The sequence below is a fragment of the Solanum pennellii genome, chromosome 1 (assembly GCF_001406875.1).
Source record: "Solanum pennellii chromosome 1, SPENNV200".
Lineage (NCBI taxonomy): Eukaryota > Viridiplantae > Streptophyta > Magnoliopsida > Solanales > Solanaceae > Solanum > Solanum pennellii.
Window position 1 is genome coordinate 107,010,467 of NC_028637.1, and position 25,621 is coordinate 107,036,087.

The 25,621-nt window shown below is 31.7% G+C and overlaps 4 protein-coding genes across 7 annotated transcripts; 2 read left to right on the forward strand and 2 right to left on the reverse strand.

The window, feature by feature from the left end:
• Positions 1-16: 16 nt before the first annotated feature.
• Positions 17-5,224, reverse strand: LOC107007730 (long chain acyl-CoA synthetase 2). Of its 4 annotated transcripts, none has more exons than XM_027919281.1 (20): positions 5,140-5,224; positions 4,749-4,900; positions 4,083-4,146; positions 3,890-3,979; positions 3,713-3,769; positions 3,527-3,575; positions 3,355-3,431; positions 3,066-3,105; positions 2,890-2,984; positions 2,645-2,809; positions 2,270-2,380; positions 2,068-2,155; positions 1,873-1,939; positions 1,729-1,804; positions 1,532-1,649; positions 1,203-1,448; positions 991-1,130; positions 676-858; positions 481-600; positions 17-280 (listed from the first exon to the last, which is right to left on the reverse strand). In XM_027919281.1, the coding sequence occupies exons 2-20, from the start codon at positions 4,892-4,894 to the stop codon at positions 233-235; spliced, it is 1,980 nt and encodes a 659-aa protein (XP_027775082.1). In that variant the 5' UTR covers positions 4,895-4,900; positions 5,140-5,224; the 3' UTR covers positions 17-232. The 4 variants fall into 4 exon arrangements, with proteins under 4 accessions (XP_027775082.1, XP_027775080.1, XP_015061960.1 ...); XM_027919279.1 differs by lacking the exon at positions 5,140-5,224 and adding an exon at positions 5,003-5,117; XM_015206474.2 differs by lacking the exon at positions 5,140-5,224 and having other exon boundaries at positions 4,749-5,063.
• A 4,128-nt stretch (positions 5,225-9,352) lies between these two features.
• Positions 9,353-11,477, reverse strand: LOC107008420 (RING-H2 finger protein ATL65). The gene has a single exon (XM_015207451.2). The coding sequence runs from the start codon at positions 11,378-11,380 to the stop codon at positions 10,112-10,114; it is 1,269 nt and encodes a 422-aa protein (XP_015062937.1). The 5' UTR covers positions 11,381-11,477; the 3' UTR covers positions 9,353-10,111.
• A 2,992-nt stretch (positions 11,478-14,469) lies between these two features.
• Positions 14,470-19,269, forward strand: LOC107008943 (mitochondrial import receptor subunit TOM6 homolog). The gene is made up of 2 exons (XM_015208169.2): positions 14,470-14,782; positions 18,988-19,269. The coding sequence occupies exon 1, from the start codon at positions 14,584-14,586 to the stop codon at positions 14,746-14,748; it is 165 nt and encodes a 54-aa protein (XP_015063655.1). The 5' UTR covers positions 14,470-14,583; the 3' UTR covers positions 14,749-14,782; positions 18,988-19,269.
• Positions 19,270-23,272: 4,003 nt separating this feature from the next.
• LOC107010284 lies at positions 23,273-25,078 on the forward strand. The gene is made up of 2 exons (XM_015209538.2): positions 23,273-23,705; positions 24,466-25,078. Exons 1-2 carry the CDS (start codon positions 23,325-23,327, stop codon positions 24,829-24,831), a joined length of 747 nt encoding a protein of 248 aa, XP_015065024.1. The 5' UTR covers positions 23,273-23,324; the 3' UTR covers positions 24,832-25,078.
• Positions 25,079-25,621: the final 543 nt, after the last annotated feature.

The window sequence follows — 25,621 nt, forward strand, 5'->3', positions numbered from 1 at the left end:
TTCTTCGACTCTGAGCTTAATTCAAGATAGTTCATTTTCATAGCTTGGTAAATATATGATGGAGTTCATATTTATAAATAAAATAGGGGAAAGGACTGGGACAGTATATATATTTCTGGTCTTTCTGATGTATCAATTTATAAATGTAGATTATACGTAATGGGCACTCGATAATAGCATTAGAATCAACAGAAGCTTGCAAATTGATTAGCACTTCCAATTTCAACGACTTTTATGCAGTTTTTGCCTTAGCTTCTTTGTATAGTTGATCCACAATATCCTGCAAACATTAACATATAACACTATTAAGTGACTTGATACAAATCTTCGCTAAATCTAGTTGTTAATATCATATAGAGTCATTGATAACTTCATTCACAAAACCATTTTTTGATGTTGAACTTTATCCACTATAGCAGTAAAGTCACTGAACTTTAGCAACTCTAACAACAAAACATACTTGAGTTGAGCTTGTAATACCTTGTAATAGTTGAGCAGTTGTGGTCTTTTGAGTTTGAATGTAGGGGTAACTAATTCTCTCTCAATGTCAAATGGATTTGGTTCCAAATGAACTGCACGTAACATTTCAAAGCCTCGAAGCTGTGGAAGTATTTTCTATATCAGAATAAGAACCAGAAAGAAAAAAGATGATTTGAAATTTGAGACATTACATACTTGGTGTTTCCTAGCAGTGGTATTGAGTTCATCCAATATGTACTTCCTTGCCTTTGTGTTATTACATAGAGATGAAAAATCTCCGGTTTCTTGATTATTCGAGGCCCAGTCTTCAAGTGCCTTTCTTTCTGGAACTACCACAGCCACTAGGAAGGATTCAAAACTGTTCCCATATATCCAAATCTGTGAACCAGATGATGAGTTCATATGAGTATAAAACATACATAGTCCATGTCGAGAAAACCTAATTAGCATCAAGGACACAGGGTAAACAGGGAAGATAGACCACCCTGAAGTTGAAATGTTTAGGCTTACTGATGTAACAATAGGGCATCTGGAGTATACGCCTTCAATGTTTTCTACAGCTACATACTCCCCTTGGGACAGCTTGAATATATTCTTTTTCCGGTCAATGATTTTCATTGCTCCGTCTGGTTGCCACTCACCAATGTCACCTGAATTTTTTTTCTCATGTTCAGAGTTATTACTACTCAACTTCATTCATATAGCAGAAAGAAGTTTCTTACCTGTATGAAACCATCCATCCACAAGTACAGATTTTGTAAGATCTTCTCGTTTATGGTACCCCGAAAACAAGGTTTTTCCCCTCAGACAAATTTCTCCACGAGGCACGCTTGCAAGAGCATCATATCCCATTTCTGGCACTGACTCAAGTCTTGCCTCAATTGTAGTCATTGGAACACCAACAGTTCCTGTCATGGAGTGTACATTGGCTATGGATGTGAGACATCCTCCACAACTTTCAGTAAGCCCTAACAATAAAGAATAACATGTCACAATAAGCAGATAAAAAGGTGATAAAGAAGTAACAATAGTGAAGAAGAAATTTCAATACCATATCCTTGTGATAAAGAACAGCAACATGTCACCCTTAGAAATTCTTCGACGTGCTTGGGCAAAGGAGCAGCTCCAGAAAGCATCAGACGTACTCGTCCACCAAATGCTAGTTTGATCTGGAAAGAAAAGTATATGCACATACGGTTAACCAAACTACACATTGACCAGGTAAATGCTGGGGATCAGATAGCTAACCTTATCAAAAACAAGCCTGTCAAAGCGCGGAGCTGCTTCATCTTGTCTCAATCCTTTCTCCATATTCCTTAATTTGCTGCAAAATATATAATGCTTAATATATGATGGCAATGAAGGGAACCAAATGCAAATGACAGGACGTACTAGTTGTATGCAAACTGAAAAAGCAGCTTCTTCAATGTACCTCCAGCTTTGATTTTATCCATCACCCCTGAGTTGCCCACACCAAAAAAAAGAAAACAAAAATTAACCGAAAAGAAATAGGAAGCAACATGAGACAATACTTTCTTTTTGATGTCAAATTTGAAGCTTTGTTTACTGAATTAGTAGATCAGGAACCTGTGTATATCCGGTCATAAACTCGTGGAACTCCACAGAATATAGTCGGTTTTAATACCAGAAGATCTTCAATCAAGTATCTAATGTCCTGTTATTCAGTTGCAAATATATATTTGAATTAATAGACTTTGAAGATACAGCAAGTTTTTAGTAAAAGAAAAGCTGTAAGTAATTCAGTGCAGAAAGAATATATGTGTCTTACGCCTTGCCAAAATCCTATTGAAGCACCTCTGTATATGCAATATGTCTCAATTATTTGATCAAATATATGAGCCAGTGGAAGGAACGAAAAGTACACATCCTCCCCCGTTCCCTGAAATTGACACAAATTGATGAGTGAGATCACACTTTGCTCTTATTGCACTAGTGAGAATAAGATAGAAAACATATAAACCAACAGTAGATTTTCTTATCTGTTTTAGCCAAACAGGATTTCCTGGCAGCCTAATGATTACTATATGATGTCTTAAGTTCAAGCTTGATCGAACTAATTGGTCGTGATGGATCAAGAATAGACACTAACCAATAACAAAAATTTATGATAGTAGTTATATTGATAATTATTACTCAAAATTACCTCTTTGTCTGTTTCAACGAGAAGTTGATCCATCGACAGAACTTCTCCCATGAAAGCACCATTAGTCAGAATGACACCTTTTGGTTCTCCAGTAGTTCCACTAGTGTACATAATTGAGGAAATATCAGTTTTCCTTTTCTGAGGAAGTTCATGATCCAAACTTCCCTACATAGAGTGACACAACGTGTAAGTGAAGGGAGCAATAACGAGTTATCAGGATGCATCATTTTACATATTGCCTTTACCATTTGAATAAACTCTTCCCATGAGAAGCAAGCTACTCCTTGTTCCTCGGCTTCACTTTTCTGTGTGCTTGAAATGTTTCCAAAGCTGACGATAGCTTAAGAAAAGATATACAAGTTACTCTTACTGAACTTGCAAATACCAGATTATTTTCAAAAGTTGATAAAATTTCACCTACTTTTTAGATAAGAATTGCACTTAGACAAGCATGATAAGATCTGCAAAAAGAATTGAATGATTAGTTAATATTGAGTATGTCACTTAAAGCTAATTTTCAGCTAAATTCAGATGATATATCTATCAGACGTATTAAATATATTAGATAATTCATCAGAAGAGCAGTTCAATGAAAATCCACATATTACTTTCAGAACCATCACTTCAATCCTTTGTCTCAGTATATGTGTGCAATGTAATTTGCAGTTCACGAATAAGAAAGCATAGAAGATAAGGAAAAGAGAATATACAGCAGGTATCTTGCTTTCTTGGGCAAAAGCTATTGAAACTTCAGCGTGGTTGATGATAAATTCAACTGCATTTGCACCTGCAATTCAGGCAAAAAAAATCTACAATTATAATTTTGCTTTGTTTCAAAAGCAAGAAGACACGAGGATAGAAAGATAAAGAGCAAGAACATACCAAGAGAATCATAGAGTGGTACATATGAAATTGCTTGGCTGTTACAAGCCTGTGATCAAAATCAACAAACAAAATTATTGCTCCAATATTTACAATAAACTGAAGGTAAAACAAGTTTTTGCTATTAGATGAACATATTTCTTCGTGTTCGTGATGAAATAGATAATGCAGACAGCAAGTGCATACCTCCATAGCCATTATCCACTCAGGACAGTTCACACCATAGATGCCACACCGGTCTCCCTAAGTAAACAGACACATACTTTAGAGTTCAGATACAATTTAGCCTAAATGTGTGAATTATCCTCAAAATTCATTGTATATATATTTTTTTTGATTATGATAACAAGGGCTAGAACTCACCGGATTAACACCACGATTTCGGATGGCTGAACCAATCTTAATTGTGGTTTCATAAACCTCCTCATATGTTAGCCAACTGTAGGGACCTGCCTGTAAACATTTTGCATTTTATGTTGAAATTACAATAAGCTTAAATATCAGTTACAGTTATTCTTATAGTCATCTCAACAATTGAACACTGCAGAAAATGTACCTTTTTGTCAACAACCTGACGGCGGCCCAGCATTTGATTTTTAGGATTCTTCTTAACTGATTCACTGCGAGCATAAAAATTTTAAATGAGAGTAAGAAAATGAATATCGAACCAAACTAATCAACACAACTACTTGAGCTCGAATAATATAACATGGCGCACCAATATTCATTTGGTCTAGCTGAATTCCAAAAGCTAACATAGATTGTCCAGTACTATAAGAAAACAATGCCCGTCCCTCAACCATTATGGGCATTTATAACACAAATTTTGGAAGAATCACGCCAATCAATCAACGAAGCTTCAATTCCCAAAGCTAGATTATGAGTTGTGGATTGTCAAAAAAAATCACAAAAATAAATACAAAAAAAGAAATTTCTCCCTCACCCAGTGTGGTGCACTATAAGACAGAGATTGAAATACTCGTCTCAATCAATCATCTAAGCTTCAATTCTGCTACAAACATTGAAATCTTATGGGACCCTAAAAAGATGAGCGTCTAATAATATATTATTTGTGATTTTTTAAATTTATTTTTCTTTCACTTTAAAATCGTTCCGTTTTATGAACCATCGTCTAATCATTCAAACAATGGTTATCAACGAAACTCACATTACTGAATTGAAAAATTCATACAAAACAATTTGGAAAATGAAGTTTAATTACCTAAAGAAGTCCCAAGGTGACTTAAAACGAGTAGGCATTTCCATGAGACCATCTTTCGCATAAATATTCCTATAAACTGGCCCTGCTGACGGCTTTCCGTCAGAAGCTGGCCGGCTTTCTTCAACTTTCACTGTATAATTTGACATTCTTCCCTGAGATATATAAAAATCCACAATTGAGAATTGCAAACTAAAATCTCAGTGAAGTAATGTAATTATATAAATATATGTGAATAGATCAAATTTAGCTAAGACCTAGTCCATAGAAATTATGAGAAAAAGGAAATGAATTGTGGAAAAAAGTGGTTAGTTGAGCAGATGCAATGCAGCAAAATTCATGACACACCAGCTAACCAGTTATGGAGGCTTTAATTAGTTTCAGTAAACGTTACCTACTTTTGCTGGTATCAATTATTCTCGAGGTTTATCTTAGTTTTGATGAATAAAATTACTTGATATCTATACGAAATTATATAATGTATTTTTGATGAAATAACTGATACAAATTGTAAAAAGATTTACACACACATGCATTTAATACACAAGTAATAGGGTCAGTTTAGGCTGTGGACTTTGCAGATGAAAAAAGGACATTTGTATTAAATGTGTAGTGAAGAAAGTAGTTGAAAATTTATTTAAAGCTAGTTCCTCAATTTGATTAACGTAATTAAGTTTGTTACAAATGCTTAAACAGTTAAAAGTAACAAGATTAGTGCAAAAATTAAAAGAATACTTAAAAATGGAAATGCGTAAAAGGGTACAACAGTTAACTATTTGGATGTTTTTATGAAACAACTGGGAATCCTTCTCTTCTCACTGTTTTTGTTTCTTCTTTTTCGCCTGGTAATCATTTTTTTTTCTCTTTTTTCTTATTCCTATGTATTATTTTCTCTATATGAAAAATTATGGTCTGGTTTAACAAAAAAAAATGAAAAACTTTAATTGTGTGATTTTTCATTAATTTTTTATCAAATGTATCAAAATTTTCTTTAATTTTATAGACTTAAATATATCACTTGAAAATTTAAAATTAAAATAATATCAAATTCAATAATTAGATATTATTTTGAGTTAAATAATGAGTCAAATTCAACTCGTCCAATTTATAATTCTCCATTCACTTTTACCGATTACACCTGAATTTGTTCATTAGATAAAATTTATATGACTACTTTACTATGTATTCTTATTAAATAATGTTTAATATTAAATTTTGAAAAGTAATAAAAATAAGTTGTTAATGCAGCGGATGAAATATGGAAATTATTTTTGTAATATTATAAAAGTGACAACTAAAAATAAAAATCTATTTTAAAAATAATAGACAATTAAAAATGCGCAAGAAAAATAGTCAAGCTAATGAAGTTTTTTACTACTACAATTTATCTAAGAGTGGCAAAATCAACTGTCTAAGTTTGGACAAGTTATTAACCTGCCTATTAATTATCTCAACCCATTAAAATTGAGTTAATATGTAACTCACATTGGTTAATAAGAAATCTTGTCAAGATATTTTTCAAAAACCTTTTTTTTAATTTGATATATAGTATAAGAGAAAAAAAAGTTTAATTAGGTACTAAGTAGTTTAAACAACAAATCAAACAATTAAGCTTAGTAATTATTGAGTTGAGTTGAATTTTGATCCGATATATAATTCATTATCTAATCCTTTTTTAACCCTAACTCATAATTTGATCCAAGCTAAATTGGATCGAGTCTTGAATCATTATTATTTTAATCCTTTATGATTCGTCTAAATATGACTCAACCCATCCAATTGTCACCCCTAAATTTATCATATAATTATATTAAATAAACATACTATTTTTTTTAGATAAAATGATGACAATTTATATTTTATAATGCGATTTAAATTTCTTCCATTTTTTTTTCACTTCTTCCAAGAATGTTTTTCATTTTCTTTTGGTTACGTTTTTAATTACGAACTCACAATCTGATTGAATAAAGTCAAGGGCATTTACCATGCATATGCGTCACAGGCTCACAGCCATGTTGTGTAAATAAAAAGGTTGACCTTTGGACATATAACATGTTATTTTTTATGTATTAATTGTAACTTAAGATGACAAAAATAATAAAAAGAAACATATGCAGACAAATATTTACCGTTCCATATGTCCCCAGTAATACCTCATACTTGGAACTATCATTATATCTTTGTCATTTTTTCGTAACAGTATTTTCATAAACTATCTTATCGTACTTCTTATTATCTTCGGACTATTTTGATAGTTGATACTGTCATTATATGGATTTGTGGAACCCAATTAGAACAAAAAAGATGTTCGGAGAGTAAATTTGGAAGTTACAATTTTTTTTTATTCCAATCTGAATTTGTCAAGAAAGACAAGATTTGCTTTATGATTCTTTATAAGACATTATTTTTAATTTTTTAATGATTTTTATAAGAGATTTTTCACTGTTACACGTAAGAAATTTGAGAGTAAAGTCTATTTTATTTAAAAGTGATTATATTTATAGTTCAGTTGTCAATCGTTTTGCGTAAACTACATCATTATCATATATATTAATTCTATCTTTACGATCAAGCAATTATATATATTACCATTCTAAATATTTTATACGATATATTATTAAAGAAACACAAAGATACCCACGTATCCTTAAAATTAGAATTCTATCTTTACTGTCAAACGATTACCTTTATTACCATTCTAACTATTTTATACCATATATATATTATTATATAAGAAACAAAAAGATACCAACGTACGCTTAAAATTAGAATTAATTAATTATCTTTATATCAAAACTCCACAATTAACGTTTTAAAAATAACAATATCCTCCCCCTCCCCACAGTAATTAACGATTAGTCAAACTTTGTACTCGTAAAATCGGCCGCAAACAAACCAAAATCATGTCATAGCTCTGGAAAACGGCAATTGATGTTATGTACAAGATGTTCGTCAACTTCTTGCTTTTTACCCTCTCTAAATTAAACGTATCAATGCATATTCATATGATTAATGTCCCTTCGTTGTCAAATTGTTACTATTTCAAGACCCGTATTGACGGTGCAAAAATCACTTAGACTGGCGTAGATGGTTGCCCTATATATAATTTTTCTATTGTTTTTATTTTGTGGACATGTTAATGGTCTTAGCAGAAGGGTTGGTGAACCAATAAATTTCATTGTTGGAAGGAAATGCTAGTGTATTAAATGGAGTTAAATGTAACATTATCAGTCAAAAGTTCACATGCATAACTCCAAATATTACGCGATCCTAGTCCGGAGCCTAAAGGGTATAAAATGTTAATAAAAATTTCAAAATGGTATATGAATATTTATTTTAACCAAAAGGGCAAAATCGCTGTAAGGGCAGCGACTTTTCTTGCCGGAAAAAGTATAATCGCTGCCTTGGCAGCGATTTCTAAAATATTTTTTTAAAATAATTTTTTAATAAATCGCTCCCTAAGGAGCGATTTTCTTAATTTTTTATTTGAAATTAAAAAAAAAATTAAAAAAAATAGGAGCAAATCGGTGCAGCGATTTGTCTCCAATTTTCTTTTATATTTTTTTAAATCAATTTTTTAGAAAAATTTTTATTTTGGAATAAGTAGTAGAAAAATTTTGATGCTACTTATTTTAAAAAATTATTTAAATTTTTTTTTAATTTTGGAATAAGTAGTAGAAAATTTTAAAATTAAAATTTCTTTAAAAAATTTAACATTTAATTTTAAAAAATTGTAAAAAAGAAAAATTAAAAAAATTGATTGGAAAAAATTAAAAAAAAATTTGGAGACAAACTAAGAGCAAATCGCTGCAAGGGCAGCGATTTGTCTCCAATTTTTTATTTTTTTTTCCAATCAATTTTTTTAATTTTTTTTTCAATCAATTTTTTTATTTTTTTTTGCAATATTTAAAATTAAATTTTAAATTTTTTAAAGAAATTTTAATTTAAAATTTTTCTACTACTTATTCCAAAATAATTTTTTTTTTAAAATAATTTTTTAAATAAGTAGCAATAAAAATTTTTCTAAAAAATTGATTTAAAAAAATATAAAAGAAAATTGGAGACAAATCGCTGCACTTGCAGCGATTTGCTCCTATTTTTTTTATTTTCTTTTAATTTCAAATAAAAAATTAAGAAAATCGCTCCTTAGGGAGCGATTTATTAAAAAATTATTTTTAAAAAAATATTTTAGAAATCGCTGCCAAGGCAGCGATTTTACTTTTTTCGGCAAGCAAAGTCGCTGCCCTTCCAGCGATTTTGCCCTTTTGATTAAAATAAAAATTCATATATCATTTTAGAATTTTTATTAACATTTTATACCCTTTTAAGCTCCGGACTCCTCATTTCTTAATGAACTAACTCCCTTTCTGTTTCATTTTATTATTGCCCTCTTAAGGAAGTATATATCTCATTTAGAGTTTATACATATTGACACGCATACAATAATAATCTTATTAATAAGTAGATAGATGTATACATTTCACGTGTACGGAAAGAGTATTTTTATTGAATGAAGGAGTATATTTTTTAGCATAACACTTACATTAAAATAGTTACGTATGTAATTGAGCAATTACTAAATGAATCATTGGTTCTACTGATTGATGTGAATCGAACATTAGTGAATTATATACCAATCTTTGTACTCCGGAGCCATTTGCATAAACACATCGGAGCATGGTACCTCTTAAGTTGGGTATTATTGGACTTCATTCTACTACTAGACTAGACATGTGTCTTACTCACCTACCACAATGTCATCTCTTTCCTTACTACATTTTGCCTACCACATGTCATCTTTCATCTAAAAGGTTCAAATTTACGCAACCCATAAAATTCACTAAGCATTTGGTACCTTGACTGACGCATGGAAAACGGGTTAGCAACAAAACAATGAATAAACCAAAATTCTATTTTTGTACTACCAACTTAAATCTTGAGTTGGATTTATCATGCATCAAATTAAAAAACAAAAGTGCTTGCTGCAGTATCATCCAATGCAAAAAAGCAAGTTCAATTAGGTCCATTCCGTGAGTAACCTTTTTTTGGATAAGCTCCAATAGTAACTCTTCAAAAATACTAATAGTCAAAATTTCCCAATAAATGCACGCATTTGCTTTTTCTTTATCTCACTATTTCAACACTTAACCAATAGCCCCTCTCTCTCTCTCTCTCTCTGTATTAAATGACCTCCACAGACCAGCAGGCATCGCATTAATTTCCTCTTCTTCTTCCCAATGTAACTCTCCCCCAACCATTAATGTCACTGACCCCATCACCCCGCGCGCCTCCTCGGTCATCGTCCGCCATAACTATCATCGATCGGACGGTTGTCGTTTCCCCAAAAATCACCTGTTCATCCATCTTCACCGTCTGTGATATCTGTCCGGTGACAGTAAGGCTTCTGGATCACCGCTCCTAAGACGGCTAGATGAGTATACACCTCCACCACCACCACCAACCGCCGATGTTCTCATGAACATTGGACTTGCGAATGATTTGCTTCTTCTTGACGAGCTTCCACCTCCGCCGGTACTGTATCTCGCGCTTGATTCCGATAAAGGGAAAAATCCACCTCTAGTTCGCCGGAAGAAGGGTGATTTCATCCCTCTGTAATAGCGGAAGGAGAATACTCTTGGCTTTGTTAAAGAGCTGAACGGTGAAGGCCTTTTGCTCCAGAAGCTTCCCGATCCTATTGCTCTGCGGTACCGCCATGGTGAAGCTGTTGCTGGTTCGAGCATTAATCTCTCTGATCCCAAATTCCTCTCGAATCCGAAGGAGTAAGAACGTTTTAGAAAAATATCACGTCTGTTAAATCTCTCCTCTGATTGGATGTTCCTCCTTGGCGACGGTTCCTGTGTGATCTCTGACACCGTCGTTGTATCGGATTCTGGCTGAATTTCATCCAAAGGCTCTAGAATTGTGCTCTCCAACATCATATCATCGAAACTTGGGCGAATCCTTGCTGCCATCAACGGAGTAAACGGCGACTCTGGACGGAATATTCCAGCACGACACAAAGGGCAATTCGCGTGTGATTTAAGCCATATATCAATACAGTCCACATGAAAGGCATGCGAACAAACCGGAAGCGTACGCATATAGTCGTTCTCTTCGAACTCCAGTAAGCAAACCGCACAATCATGAACGCCGCTTTTTCGAGTGTAGACGGAAAGAGGAATCGTTTTGATCACCGAATCATCCAATCCGTAAGGCGATAACACATGGAAAGCACCAGTAGGATCAAACGGGTACGGAGGCGACTCAATATCACCCGCAGATGACGAGGGAACGTAACGTCGGCGACGGCGGCGCCACAGTCTATAACGGCCGTGTAAACGGAGCAGATGGCGAGAGAGTAGCCGCGAGTAAGTAATGATAACAAAAGCAGTAGCAATAATAACAACCATCGCAATCAAAGGAGGACTGAAATCAACCGGTAACTTAGCCGGCGGTGGAGTAGTTGATAAATCTGATGCTGACGTGGATGTTGATGAAGTGGTTGCAGGTTGAAATGTGGATGAATGATGAAACGGATGATTCAATGAAGGTGAAGGAGCTTTTTGAGAATTATTTGGGTTTGACGGCACCGGTGAGGGAGCAGGAGCTATATGATGATGGTGGTGGTGGATCATGATGATGAGGTGCAGGGGGCAATTAACAAAAGGTAGAATTGGTGCTTTTATTTATTTCTACTCCCTTTATGAGGGGGGGCTTTGGTTAATGGGGGAATGTGTTGGTGTAAATGTTTTAGTGCGTTTTTTTGTGTGTGGATTTTGACTAACGAAAGGGAGTTTTTTTTGTGGTGTATTGCGTCACTATTACTACAAATTTACAATAAGTTTGTGGAGGAAGGACTCATCACCATTACTGAATTTAATGTGTAGGGTGGTCCTACAATTTTTGCTGATGTGGCGATATGTAATTGGATGTGTTGACAGTCGAGGGATTTTGTGCTTATAAATTTGAGATTAGTTCACAAGAAAGAGAGTTTTTAGCTTTTTGAAGTGAGAGCACATCACAAACAGAGAGAAGACTCGAAGACTGAAGTATGCTTAGCTGTTTATTTATGGGGCTTGATAAAAAAATAAAATTGGTCAAAGCATGATAATATCTTTCTTGTCATTTAAGTTCGGGCCGTATAAGATACGATAAAACGATAAAGATTTTAAAATTTTAATCAAATTAAAGTTTTAAAATATGTTTGGTGAAAATGCCAAATCAAATTTAAAAAATCATACAAAACTATTACAATTAAGCAGTGTGAAATATATTGAGATCAAACAATATAAACTTAGAGATTCTACAATTTACATATGATGTGGAACAAAGAAAAGTGGAATAACGATGATGGTGGAGTGAATAAGTATTTTTTCATCTATAATAAGAAGTTTTGAAGTCAAGTCTTTTGGATATGAAGTCCTCTTTGATAAAATATAAATGATATGAATAGAGGTTGAGACAATAATTTTTTTTTTTTTTTGGGTTATCTTAACTTAAATTTTTGTAAAAAAAATATATCAAAACATTACAAACCTTTTAAGATGGAATTACTTAAAAGCAATGCTTCTAGTCTTTTAGACATACAATCGACTCATGAAAACTAAAGTCAACAATGATTTCTTATGGATTCTCTATTTTATTTTATTTTAAGAAAACCAGAAAAAGAGAGGAAGTGACAACAATTAGATCCATACGTACAATAGACAAACGCATGTGGATTTTGAGAATATTTTTCACTGGAAAAGTGCAAAATAACGCTATTCTCACCAACTTGTCAACTTATAAGTGTACCATCACCGTTTATGATAAAGCGCGTAAATAAAAATATTGAATTTGAACGATTAAAATTTATCAACTTAATAAATGAAAAGATTATTAATTTAGCTAAAAATTATTTGGATTAAAATGAGTTGGATCAAAATGGCTAGATGATAAGTTATAATACGACCATTCCAACTTTTATTAAATTCTAATTTCTTTCATTATTTTCTTGTAACTTATTTAGTAGTAAACATAAGTAATATTTTTCTAAAATTATAATTGTACATAATATTAAAGAAATGACAAAATTTCAGGTAGATAAATTTGTTTACATATTTCCTGAAAATTGATTGAATTTTAACGAATAAAAAAATTGAATTAGTAATTGTGCATAGGATCAACCCATCTAAACTTGGGTCAATAGTCTTCTTACGCTAATGTTGCTACCCACATATATAACTTGAGTTTTTGGCTAAAATCATTCTTAAACTATATCTCAAACTCAAACTATATCCTTAAAGTATTATTCTTACCATAAAACATCCTGCAAGTATTTTAAAAATTAAACAATTTTCATCTTTCTACTTGAATTTATTAGAAAGCTAATTGATATATCCCACAAAAATTAAATCGTCCCTTCCTAATTATTATTCTTAGATATGTCAAGACTATTATCGTGAACTTTTTCGTAATTAAGTTAAGAATTATGCAAAATCTTTTAATTTGACCATTTCTTTCATTCATTTTTCATGTAATTTTAATTAAAAATTATTAGTTTAAATATGTTTCTTCTCAATTGAGTATGCTAGAAGTGATTTGTTAAAGATTTTCGCTTCTAATAATCTATAATGAAACTTAAATACGAGACATAATCAATATTTTGATCACTTCAATATTAGATTGACCCAAAAATCTATTAATTTAATTGGTTAAGAAACATGTAACAATAATTAATCTCCAACTTCTTTCCATTACGAGAAAGACAAATCATGTACACTCGCACCTTCCAGTCATTTTTAGTTTCCATATGAAGATTTTTTATATTTTTCAAGAACTTCTTTGTAGAAAGTCATGAAATTATGCAGAATAACTTTTGTTGATAGTCACGTTAATTGTTTATGTTTTCGTAAGATCCCTTAGTTTTTTGACGATATCTAACAAAATGATGAAAGTTGTTCACTTATAAATACTTAAAGGATGTTTTATGCTAAAAATGATACTTTAAGGATATAGTTTAGATTTGAGGTATAGTTAAAGGATGTTTTCTGCTAAAAATGATACCTAAAGGATATAGTTTAAGTTTGGGATATAGTTGAAGAATGTTTTTGGCCAAAAACTTGATATAACTTATTCAATTGGTCTTATTTGGTTCGATCAATCAATTCAAAAATATAAGAATTTATCTATATAATTTCAGAGTCGTCTCATTTTTTTTTTCGCCACTAAATTCAGCTTGACGGATAGATATGATTGATATTTTTCAGATATGAATTTAACAAGTCAAAAAATATAAGAGATAAATATTGAAACCACCGCTAAACTTATTCAAATTGTCTTATTTAAATGCTGACTTCTTTTTTTTACTCTATATATCTATGTGTATGCCATATCAACAAAAAAAATGCACATATTGTAAGACATATGACATGAGAGGGATGTTTTTAAATTACTTAATCAAGTAGACTAGTATTTTTAAAGCCTTCAATAGTAAAAAATCAAAGTAATAATTCACGCTAAATTTAAGGACGTTTTCAATACTTATCTCAAAAATATAATTACCAGGTCTAATCATTTCCAGCAATTCTGTTTGCCAAAAATAATTTTTAAAACAAATAATAAAGTTCACCTAACAACAAAAAGGAACCCAAAAACAAAACAAGACCCGGCCCAAGTCTGCCCTGATAGGCTGATGGGCCTGAGGCGCAGAAACGGTTACCATTAAACATGACCCAAGTCTGTTTTTTCGGAACAAAAAGCGTAAAACCCTCACAGATACTCCGACTCAGTTGGAAGCTAGGGTTTTAGATTCTTCAATCTCAAATCTCAAGAGTTTCGATTTTGCGAAGAAGCAAAAATGTTTCCAGGAATGTTCATGCGTAAACCTGACAAGGCAGCTGCTTTGAAGCAGTTGAAGACCCACGTCGTCCTGTTCGGTACTTGGGTCGCCGTGATTCGAGTCACCCCATACATCCTCCACTATTTCTCCGATCAGAAAGAAGAACTCAAGCTGGAATTCTAGATTAAAGCTTCGTTTTGTTCTTCTTTCTTCCCAGGTAAACTTTTCTTGAATTTTCAACTTTATAGGTGAGTACTTTCTTATGCATTTGTCTCCTGTTACATGATCAATTGCATTGTATTATTGTAATTATTATTTAAGTTTCTGTAAATGGGTTCTTGATTAGATATAGGAAAATGGTTAACGTAGGATAAAAATGGTGAAATTTTGAGTTATCTTTTGGAATAGAGGTGTAATTGATTAATGTATTAATACCGTAGGCATTTGTATATGGCTCAGCTCATTTTATTAGTGGTGATGTCATGGGGCTGAGTTGAGCTATACGAGCTAGATCTTGTTTTACTTTTGGACTCTTAAGTAGAGTTCTTTTTCTGGTTAATCGGGTCTTCAAGCTTTCCAGTTTGGCAATAGTGAATGTCAGTTGCCATCCAAATTAGAGTCAAGAAAAGATCAAAGGTTTCGACTTGATGTTGCGTGATAACTTTGACTAGCAGATTTAACTAAGGGACATAATCTATCTCAAGATGTCTGTCCAAACCTTTAACTAGCCAAATAAGGGACATAAATGCTGATGTTTCAGGAAAGGAAAAGAAAAGGGATTGTTGACATAAATTTCACCTCGAGACAGAAGTTTACATTGCTTAATGTGTACCATGTTCCTTAAATGAAGAAGAATTTAATGTCTGTGCTAACTAATACCAGTGGCTGAATTCTAGCGCAACATGTATGTTATGAAAAGAATCTGTTCAGGACCTGTGCTGAAGTGAAGTAGCATGAGAAGGTTTTGATGGGCAACTATATCAATGTAGTTGTTTTGGAAATGAGAGGAAACGAGAGGAACAGTTGCAATAAATTGACCTTGGCACAAAAGTTCACGTTGCTAAATTTGTATCGTGTTCTTAAAATGATGAATAATTTAATGTTTGCTAGTCAATACTTGTGGCTGGATTATGGTGCAACAATTCACATCTGTTATGAAAATTAGTTCTAAACCTATGCAAAGGTGAAGGAGCCCGAGAAAGTTTTGATGGGCAACCATGTCATTATGTATGTTTCAGGAAACGGGACTATTGAAATAATTTCCATTTCGGGATAGATTTTTTTTTTCATCAACAAACTACATAGTTCAAAAATATTCGTAGCATCCTGTATGATCCAACTTGGGAAAACATTCTTGCAAGAGAATTACTTCAACAAAGAGATGGAGAATCTAGCTAAACTATCAACTATTGTGTTGAAACATCTAGGTATATAAGGAGATTCAACATGATTCAACATGCTTGAAAGCTTTTGTTGCATCAACAAACTACATAGTTCAAACATATTCACAGCTTCCTGTATGATCCAACTTGAGAAAATGTTCTCTGAAGAGAATTCCTTCAACAAAGCGATAGAGAATCTAGCTAACTATTAGCTATTGTGTTAAAAAATCTAGGGATATAAATAAATTCATCATGATTCAACATGCTTGAATGCTTTCAAATGTCTTCACATATCACTTCTATCTCCCATGAAGTAAGCACTCGTTTTAAAAAGCATGTCAACAACTGATTTTAGAAGCACATCCCTCTCTTCCAACCTTTACTGATAGCACATTTAAGAGTTTCCTAAAAGCAATCGCTTTAGCAGTCATGACTTTCCCAATATATAGGATTGGGGATCCACGGGCATGAAGCAATTTCCAAGGCTATCCAAAGCTACCATACCAATAGTTGCCCTTCTATCATCATTTTGCGACCCTTGGAATGATGTTGCTATATGTGTAATATGTTTTTGAAAGAAAGAAGCATTTAGTGTCTGCTAGTTTGCTTTCTAGGAAGTAAATAAAACATTCTCAAAAAAAAGTTTGCTTTCTAAAAAGTTTTCAAGATTGTAATAGAATATGATCATGTAATAGTGTTATAGAGTGGTTTATTCATTGAAAGGAGGAAACCATTTTGAAGACATGTTTAAGTTATGTATTGGTGCAATAAAAATTGCTTCTATTTATATTGTTTAGTTTGATTCTCTTTAATCGCTTTAGACATCTAAATTTTATTTCATTAAATTATGTCGAAAAATGATTATATTGCTTGCAATAGTAAACATGTAGAATAATGTAAAATATGCATACACACAAAAATGACTAAGAAACCTTTTTGAAAAGTTAAAAGATTTGTAAAATTACTAGACCTAATACATTCTGATATGTGTGAATTATATGGAGAATCAACTTGAGGTGGTAAAAGATATTTTATACTAGCTAGACAAACTCGACACATTCAGTCATTTGGATATAAAGGAGTTTAATAATCCTTGTGACTTCAGTGTCAAGTTGATTGAAAACACTAGCATAAATGTGGCATAACTAGTTTATACAAGTTTCATAGGTGATGTATGCCATGGTTTTCCAATTGTGTTGGAAGACTATGTATGACGCAAGTTGGATTAGTAGTGTTAATGAAAAGAAATCCATTCTAGCGGGTGGCGCCATTAGTTGAGCGTCCAAAAAACAAGCTTCTATTTTCTATTCTACAATGAAATGTGAATTTATTGCGTTGGTAGTTGCGGCAAAGGAAGCGGAATGGCTTTGGAACATGTTACTACTTATTAGACGTAAATATGTGGCCACAACCTATGCCAACTATTTCCATACTTTGCCAAAGTGAGATTGCGATGCGTAGCTCACAATAAGTTTTATAATGGAAAATCATGACACATAAACTTAAGACATGCTAGTACAAGAGAGTTAACAAGTAATGAAATTAATTTTATAGTGTGTGTGAGATTTAGTGAGAATATGTCATATCCACTTACAAAAGCAATAACTAGAATACAAATGCATCATGAAGGTATGTGACTAAAATCTTTAAACTAAAAAGACAAGTAATGGGAACTCATCTTTGAGTTGGTATACACTCTGGCAATACAAGTTCAATGGGTACTAACAAGTTACTTTGCATTGTTAAAACATTGATTTGATCTTCTTTAGAGATCCTGATTCCCGAGTATCGCATATTGATATGTTATGAGTCAGAGAGTTGTTAGATGCATATCATAACAAGGGCACAATGACAAACTCTATAATGCAAACTTTTACAAGGATAGGTTGATTTAATTCTTAATGAAATTAGCAAGTGTAAAGTAATAGGGAGAATATCTAATTTCACCTATATGAGTATTCAAGTATGATGTCTATTGCTAGTGGGAGGTAGCAGATAACCTTTGGAATTAGTAGAGGTGCACGCAAGTTGACTCGAACACCATGGTCATTGAAGTGGTGCACCGTCTCAAACAAGATCTAGAGAGTTGGTCTTGTAAAAATTCATGAAGTCAGAATTAGTAGCACATGGCTGTCTTAGTGCTAAAGTAAGTTATGGTTTGTTCAGTTGCTATTATAACGTCACAAGTGTGGTACTTTTGATTTGACGCAATGAATTGTGGTTAATCCTATGTTGCTCGGACTTTTCAAAAATGTCAACTAGTGCGTGTCAGTAGTGTATTTTGGAGAATTCAACACGGATGCGACATCGAAAGTGAAGAGTCATGCAACTTAGGGTTAATCATCAACGTCGTCAAACTTCAATGTATTTACACTAATAGAAAAAACAAATCTATTTAAGATACCCATATTAAGGAAAACATTACAAAGTAGTTGGGGATTGTTGGAATAGTTTGTACATATAGGAACTTTCCCACATCGATAGGAACTTTTACACATCCGTGAATTTGTAAATAAATATATATATTTTTTTGATAAGGTGTATTTGTAAATAAATATGATATATCTAATGACTTGGGCACGGGTCGGGTCAGACCTTCAAGTGAAAGACTCTTTTTGTTTTCATGTTTATTTTTCTGTTGCAGGTTTCATTTACTTGGAACTTAAATTTTGAATTTATATTTTAGTTAGTTGAAACATTTTTCAGATAAAAGTAAACCTTTTCAGCATGGTCTTCTTCTTTATAAATTACATTACTGTGGTGTGTGAACAGTGATTGAAGATTTTGCAGTAACATTTTGGCTGTGGGGTTTCCTGAAGAAACTTCTTTGTATCCCTCAAAAGAATATGCGTCAAAATTTCCGGTCTTCTTTTTTATTCTAACAATTATGTTGTGCAATATTCTCTGGAGCCCTTCACTCTCTTTGGGTTCTTAATCAATTTGTCAAACTACATATTGTATTACTTGACACTTGTGTGCATAAAGCTAGTGGTATCATATAAACTCGATTTATTTATGCTTTTGCATTTTCCTTGTGCAGCTTCTCTTGAGGAATGGAAGATCAGAAGGAACGGTGCAAGTATTTTTTTTCTTGTCCTTTCATAATCATATATGACCCTATTTTGAAATTTGTTGACATGTAATTGGTTGTTGAGATTAAACTTACAGTTCAAGTGATACATTTTATGAGCTTGTTTTGTTTACATGCAACCTCGCTAAAATGCTTGAATGTGCTATATGCTCTCTTCCATGGGAGAAACCCAGGACACAAAAGTTTCTTGTGTAGAAGAAGTTAAAGTTGCCTATTTCATCTTTGTTTGAGTACATTGTTGGATTTGTGAAAGGTGCAAAGATCTTTAATGGCTTGTAATATGTATAGAATTTTCAGGTAGCAGTAATAATGATGATAGTTAGAACCAGACATTGACCCCACATACAAATGTTTTTGTAGAATTTTCATGTTTTAAAGGTTGACTCAGATGTTTGGTATAATACTCAAATTGGAGACTCTCTGTTTGGGCAGGGTAGTATGTCACTAATTAAAGGCTGGTGTCTTTTTAGCTGGTCATTTGCTTTGCACCTACTGTGTGAAAGGGACACTCATTTTGATTTGTCCACCCATTTCATGTTGGATACTCACAAACTTAAACAAACCCCAAATAATTTATAGCCGTCTCCTCAAAGCTAAAAAGGTAAAAGGGGAGAGGTAACATGCAATTCCACTTGTCATGCACTAATTCTCTACTTCAAACACATTGGATTGTGGGGAAAAAAATCCATTGCCAAAGATGTGTCATGAATATTTTGGGTAAGCACTAAGCAAAGACGATGATGATGAAGTTGGGCAAAAGAAGAAGTATATTGATCACATGCATGGCCATGGATGATGAAGTATCAGACCTACAAGTGCTAGTTTTGCTTTGAGATTTGGGCAGACCATCTGCTCTGCTGCTTCTCTTCTGTTCATGTCTTTAGGAGTTGAGTTCCATAACTATACTGCCTTGTGGTAATTTCTTATTATACTATATATTTCTTTTAGTTTTCTATCTTTGTTATTTAGGTTGGGTTCTATAAGTTCAACTGAGCCGGTTGTTTTGAATTATATTAACAAAATCACACTCATTCTAAATCTCTATTGACTCTAGATCCTGGATGCGTGCCTGGCCTAGAGTTGATTTTTTCGATTTTCTTCAACAACTAAGAAAGTATTTAGTTGAGTTGCGTAATAATATTATGATGGTCTTGCACAGCATCTTAGTAACAATCATGGGTTTAGTCAGCATTACTTTGGCAACGAATGATTGACTCTCCATGGCTTCATCTCTTTCAAATCTTTGGTCTCTTTCTTCTCTCACAACATGATCATCAATTTTCAACCATGATTTATGTAAATATTGGAGGAACTATTTGTTTTCCGCGCAAATCTTCATTGATTGATTGAAACTAGGAGAAGGAGAAACAAGAGCATGAAATGAGATGGGTGCTGAAATTTTTTTAAATAGCAAATTACTTTAACTCAATGGATCGAGGTAAACCCCTCGTTAACTTCCAATTATATGACATGTCTAACACTACAAGATATTAAAAAAACATATTTGATACTCTTTATATTTTGGGCTCTCACTCTCTTTTAAAGATGTTTTACCAAGATTTGGGCTAGAAGGACAAGCAGGCCCAATATATTTGATAACTTTCCAACCTTATAAATTCCATGAAATCATTGAATTTCCAATATGTGGGTCAATTAAATTGTTGGCAAACATGATTACATGCTCATGAATCCAACAAATATATGTATAATGCGTGTATAACCATGTATAGTTTTATGAATTCAACCGATTATTTTTGCGTAAAAGATCCAAAAAATTAAAAATAAAGGAAGCACTCTGAGGTGCCTCATGAAGAAAAAAGAAGAGTGGAATTAGATGCATTAGGCTTTTATTCTGTCAAGTACAATACTCAATATCACTTACACTCAAATATTCCATATGTCTCTTTGTACTAAAAAGAGCAAAGAGAAACAAAGGTTAAAAAAAACAAAAGTGAACTAAACAAACAAAATTGAACAAAGGAAAATAGCTATCTTGACATTATTATGAGATATGCAAGTAAACCAATGCCTTGTAATTTTCCAACGTCTACAAGTAGTCTTGACCATATTCTATATATCATCTTATTTTTTTGGTATAACCATCCAATATTAAAAAAGTTCCGACTATGTGATACTATAGAGTTACAACGATCTAATTGAATTCAATAACTTTGGTCAATTAATTTTTTAAAATTCAAAGTTCATAATCTTGGAATCCTAAATCCTACTTTTAACACCACCTAGGGTTATAAGGGAGAAAGTGTGATACATACTAGGAGTTTTGCCTTTACTAAAATTAAAATGCGAAATCTTTGATTAAGAATGGATGATGAATGAATTCATTAATCATCTTTTTGGTTTATTTAGTTTGTTTGTTTTTTCTTTTCTTTTCAAAGGGAATACAAAAAGATAAGACACATCAGAATTAAGTTGGAAGAAAATTAAAGTTGCTTAAAGAAATGATAATGCTTTATGGTACTATTATTTAGCATCTTGAAGAAGAAAAACAAAGTGTTCAAGTTAATATTCCGTGTAAGCTTAACAACTTTGAACGCATTTTCAAAGGTAAGCAATACCAAGAATCATTTTCTCTTTTTACTGTTAAAATTTTATATATTTTTACTTAGTCAATTGGAAAAAAAGATAATATTATTAATTAAAAAAAATAATTAATAATTGGATTAAGAAGAATAATACCAAGTTAGGAATTTGTTCCTTCGTGTCATCAAATAAATAGAACCAGATGTTATTCCTCCTCTATTATATCCCATATATTTGTGCTGTGTCATATCCTTTTCTAGACGAAGAAAAAAAATAATCTATACGTGAGGTGAAATATTTGGTAGATAAACTTTCGAATTATTAATGACAGATTTAGAATTTGAACGTATTCAATTCGTTTAACAATTATTTTCCATATAAGTATTAGGGTTCAATTTCGAAACTTTGAGTTTTATCGAATGTATAATGGGATCCACGTCTATTTTTTTGTTTAAGCTTATTAAATTACTTGTGAATTATTTCACGTCTGACTTTATTGTATACTATGGAAAATTGAACATATGTGTAACGATTTTTAATTTTAGCAATGGTTATATTATTCCAACTATATGAATTTATTCGCAATGTTCCTAAATTCAAGAATTTAGCATAAGGTTTCTTAGCCATGTCCACTTTCAAAGGTGCCAAATTCTTATATTTCTAGACTCCATATTCCTTAAATTTTCATTACATCTCATGATTCTCATAATTAAGTAATTAATTATCTAGTAATTGTTTGAGTAAAAATCTATAATCCTCATAAGATGTATAATTTTTGGAAGTATTTTTTTGTCTGTGAATTTTATATCGTAGGTAGCGAAATTATCGATCTTCATCTCACTACAAGTTCAAATATATATATATATATATATATATATATATATATATATATCAGGTATATTTTAAATATTGAAACGCTAACTTAAAATTTTAATACGAAGAATTATCTTGATTGATTCACTTAGAAATTCAAGATATAATTAAGGAAATTGTACTAAATTGTATTCCTCATTTGTCTTAGAGGAACCAAGACACGTTAATGACATTCTCTTGATAATAAATTGACATTTATAAGATTTTTGGAACTTTCTAGTGGCCCCAAAATATCGAAAACCTTGCTTGCAACTAAGGTATTTTATTTACCTTAATTTTGGGGGGTTTTAAAGGATAAGTTGATTACAATATACACAAACACACATATATTTTGATTTTTAGCAATATCAAAATATTAGCTGACTAATCATTTAAAGCAAAAAAAAAAAAAACCATTTTTATCTTTTCTTTGGGTGGGGTATGGAACTAATATATGCCTTATGTCTCTCTTCTTCACTCCTTGTTGATGTTTAAAAAGATTCTTCTACTAGACTCGTAATTTTGCAACTGTCATTATCCACCAATAAGCATAATTCTATCTTTCTATTTGCTTCAAGTACAAGCCACTCTTAGCTCCAATACATAAAGTAACATACATTGTCCGCACAAAACATCAGGTCATTCAAAAGATATCTACAAATAAATTTTTTTAAAGTACTATATTTATAATCTTAAAAATAAATTAGATTACCAGATATAACAAATAAAAATGACGTGATAAAATAAAAATTTCTTATACGGACAATGACGATATAGATAGTTTAAACTTAAACGAATCAGAATTTTGGTAGTAGAGTCCAAGAATCATCTTTATATAATGACCACTTAGAATTCTTTTCTTTTGCTAGCTAGCCACCCAAAAGCTTTGTAACATGAAGTACAATGAGATAGCTCATTTTAGCCACCCTCAACACAAACTAAGATATGAATACTCAGAATTTCCATTCAAATGTGATGGTTGTAAAGAAGTAGGCATAGGGTCACGTTACAAATGTACAATTTGTGACTATGATTTACATATGCATTGTGCAATTCCTTCACCTTCAATTACACATCCATTTTACACCAAATGTTCTTTCCAATTCCTCTCTCGTCCCCCCGGTAACGTACCGCGCTATTGCAACGCTTGTGAGAAGGACATAAATGGATTTATGTACCATTGTAGGTCTTGTGGATTTGATCTTCATCCATGTTGTGCTAAACTCCCTATGGTGCTTGATGATGGAGATGTTAAGCTTTACTTGTATAGAAAGGTACGTAAATATTGTTAGTCATGAACATATTAACATAACTTCTTTTTAATTGTAGATTTGTTTATTAGCTTCACTTAACATTACTTATAGAAAATTTAACTTTTATATCAAAGTAATTGAAAAATAATTATCGTTCTGAAGTTTCAATTAATATAAATATAACTCCGGAGTATTATCAATGTTCATTTAAATAAAAATTAAAATTTCAAGACAATAACTATTTTTGAACATCGCCAAAAAGTGATCGATCGACGTTGTTTCGTGCTATGAAAATGACAACAAGATACTTCAATAATTTGTTTTGTGTTTATATTTTGTGGGATAAAAAATCAATTTTGTATTTTATCCCTGCTTTAGCTATTATGTTAGAGTTACAATAGATTTTCTGACCAGATTTATTTTCTAAAGTGATCAGTCCAAAATTTAATAAGTTTAAAGTGATACAAATTATTAATTTAATAACTTTTATAATTAAAAAACAGAACTCATTTTCCCTGCTTCTCAAGAAAATAATGGGCTATATTTATTTTTCTGGCAAAACTATGTTCAATTTCATATTCTTACCGAGAATTCATAATGAAATTTTTTATTTTTGAGTAAAATACTTTCTATGATGAGCGATTTTAATTTTCAAAGACTTAGCCTACCATTCTTTATCATCCACGTCGCCTTTTTTTGATAAAATTTATTATTTTTTATTTAAATTATAAATATTCATTTTAAATTCACTGACTTTAAATCTTGAATTCGAGTGTTCCAGGTAAGTGCAACATGCCACAGGTGTGGAAGGAAAGGGAGAAACAGAAGCTGGAGTTATAGATCAACATGCAAGAAATACAATTTACACGTGGCATGTGTTAAAGAGATGCTTGTAGATAGTTGGCATGAGCTCTACTTTGGTAATGGAGATCACAATTATAACAATAATAGTTATAATAATAGAAAATTAGAAAATAGGATGCCAAGTCTAAAAGGTACACTTCAAACTCATCATAAAAAAAGCAAAGGCAAAGCCCAAAAATGTTGTGAAGTGGCTGGTTTAGCTTTGCAGTTTATTATATCTGCAGTACTTGGAGACCCTACAACTCTTATTGCTGGGGTAGTTGGTTCATTAATGTCTAAATAATTATGTAAATTAATTAAACCAAACTATATTGAGGTTTTAATATATGGTCAAGATTGGACATGACTTGATTATGGACATAATTAAGTTGGACTAATAATAGTGTTATCATGTGGAAAAAAAAAAAGGTGGTTTGTTAGAATTTGGGATGTTGAATCACTAATGTAGAAATTTAATGTATTAATCACTACACATGCATATGATTTAACGTTATTTCTATTTCTAGTAAATGTAGTATTACCTTCGTACATGTTTAATTGTCGTAGTTTTTATTTTTAGAGTCAAACTATAAGAACTTTGATTAAGATGTATTTTTTCAGCAATATTGATATGAAAAATTATAATTTTATAGTACTTTTCGTATAGTTTATGTCTAAATTTCTTGTTGAAAATATCAAATTAATGTAGTTTAATTAAACTTTAAAAATTAATAAAATTGACTTTTAAAAAGTGCAACATGACAAATAAAATAAACGAGAAGAATAGTTTTTTATGCATTTATTTTTAGTTCCTTTTTAACCGCAATGACTATCAGAGGTGAAAATAGAATTTCTAAAACATAATTATGAATAAAGCCTATGACATAAAGTTTTTTTTTTTGAAAACATCATCGCCACTATATATAAGTTTCAACGATTAATATCAAAAAATTTTGATCTTTAGATGGATATGGTTATTAAAATTTCTTAAACCGAATGTTTATATATACCACACAAATGAATATAAGGTATGTGTTTATACATATAATTATATCACCTAACCATAATTAATTTTATTAATACATATATTCACT

Coding starts and splice junctions, on each gene's coding strand:
- LOC107007730 (XM_027919281.1), bottom strand. CDS start 4,894: ATGTCAAATTATACAGTGAAAGTTGAAGAAAGCCGGCCAGCTTCTGAC. Junction 3,576..3,712: donor AGTGGATAATGGCTATGGAG/GTATGCACTTGC, acceptor TTTTGATCACAG/GCTTGTAACAGCCAAGCAAT. Junction 1,940..2,067: donor TTATGACCGGATATACACAG/GTTCCTGATCTA, acceptor TGGGCAACTCAG/GGGTGATGGATAAAATCAAA.
- LOC107008420 (XM_015207451.2), bottom strand. CDS start 11,380: ATGATCCACCACCACCATCATCATATAGCTCCTGCTCCCTCACCGGTG.
- LOC107008943 (XM_015208169.2), top strand. CDS start 14,584: ATGTTTCCAGGAATGTTCATGCGTAAACCTGACAAGGCAGCTGCTTTG.
- LOC107010284 (XM_015209538.2), top strand. CDS start 23,325: ATGAAGTACAATGAGATAGCTCATTTTAGCCACCCTCAACACAAACTA. Junction 23,706..24,465: donor AGCTTTACTTGTATAGAAAG/GTACGTAAATAT, acceptor CGAGTGTTCCAG/GTAAGTGCAACATGCCACAG.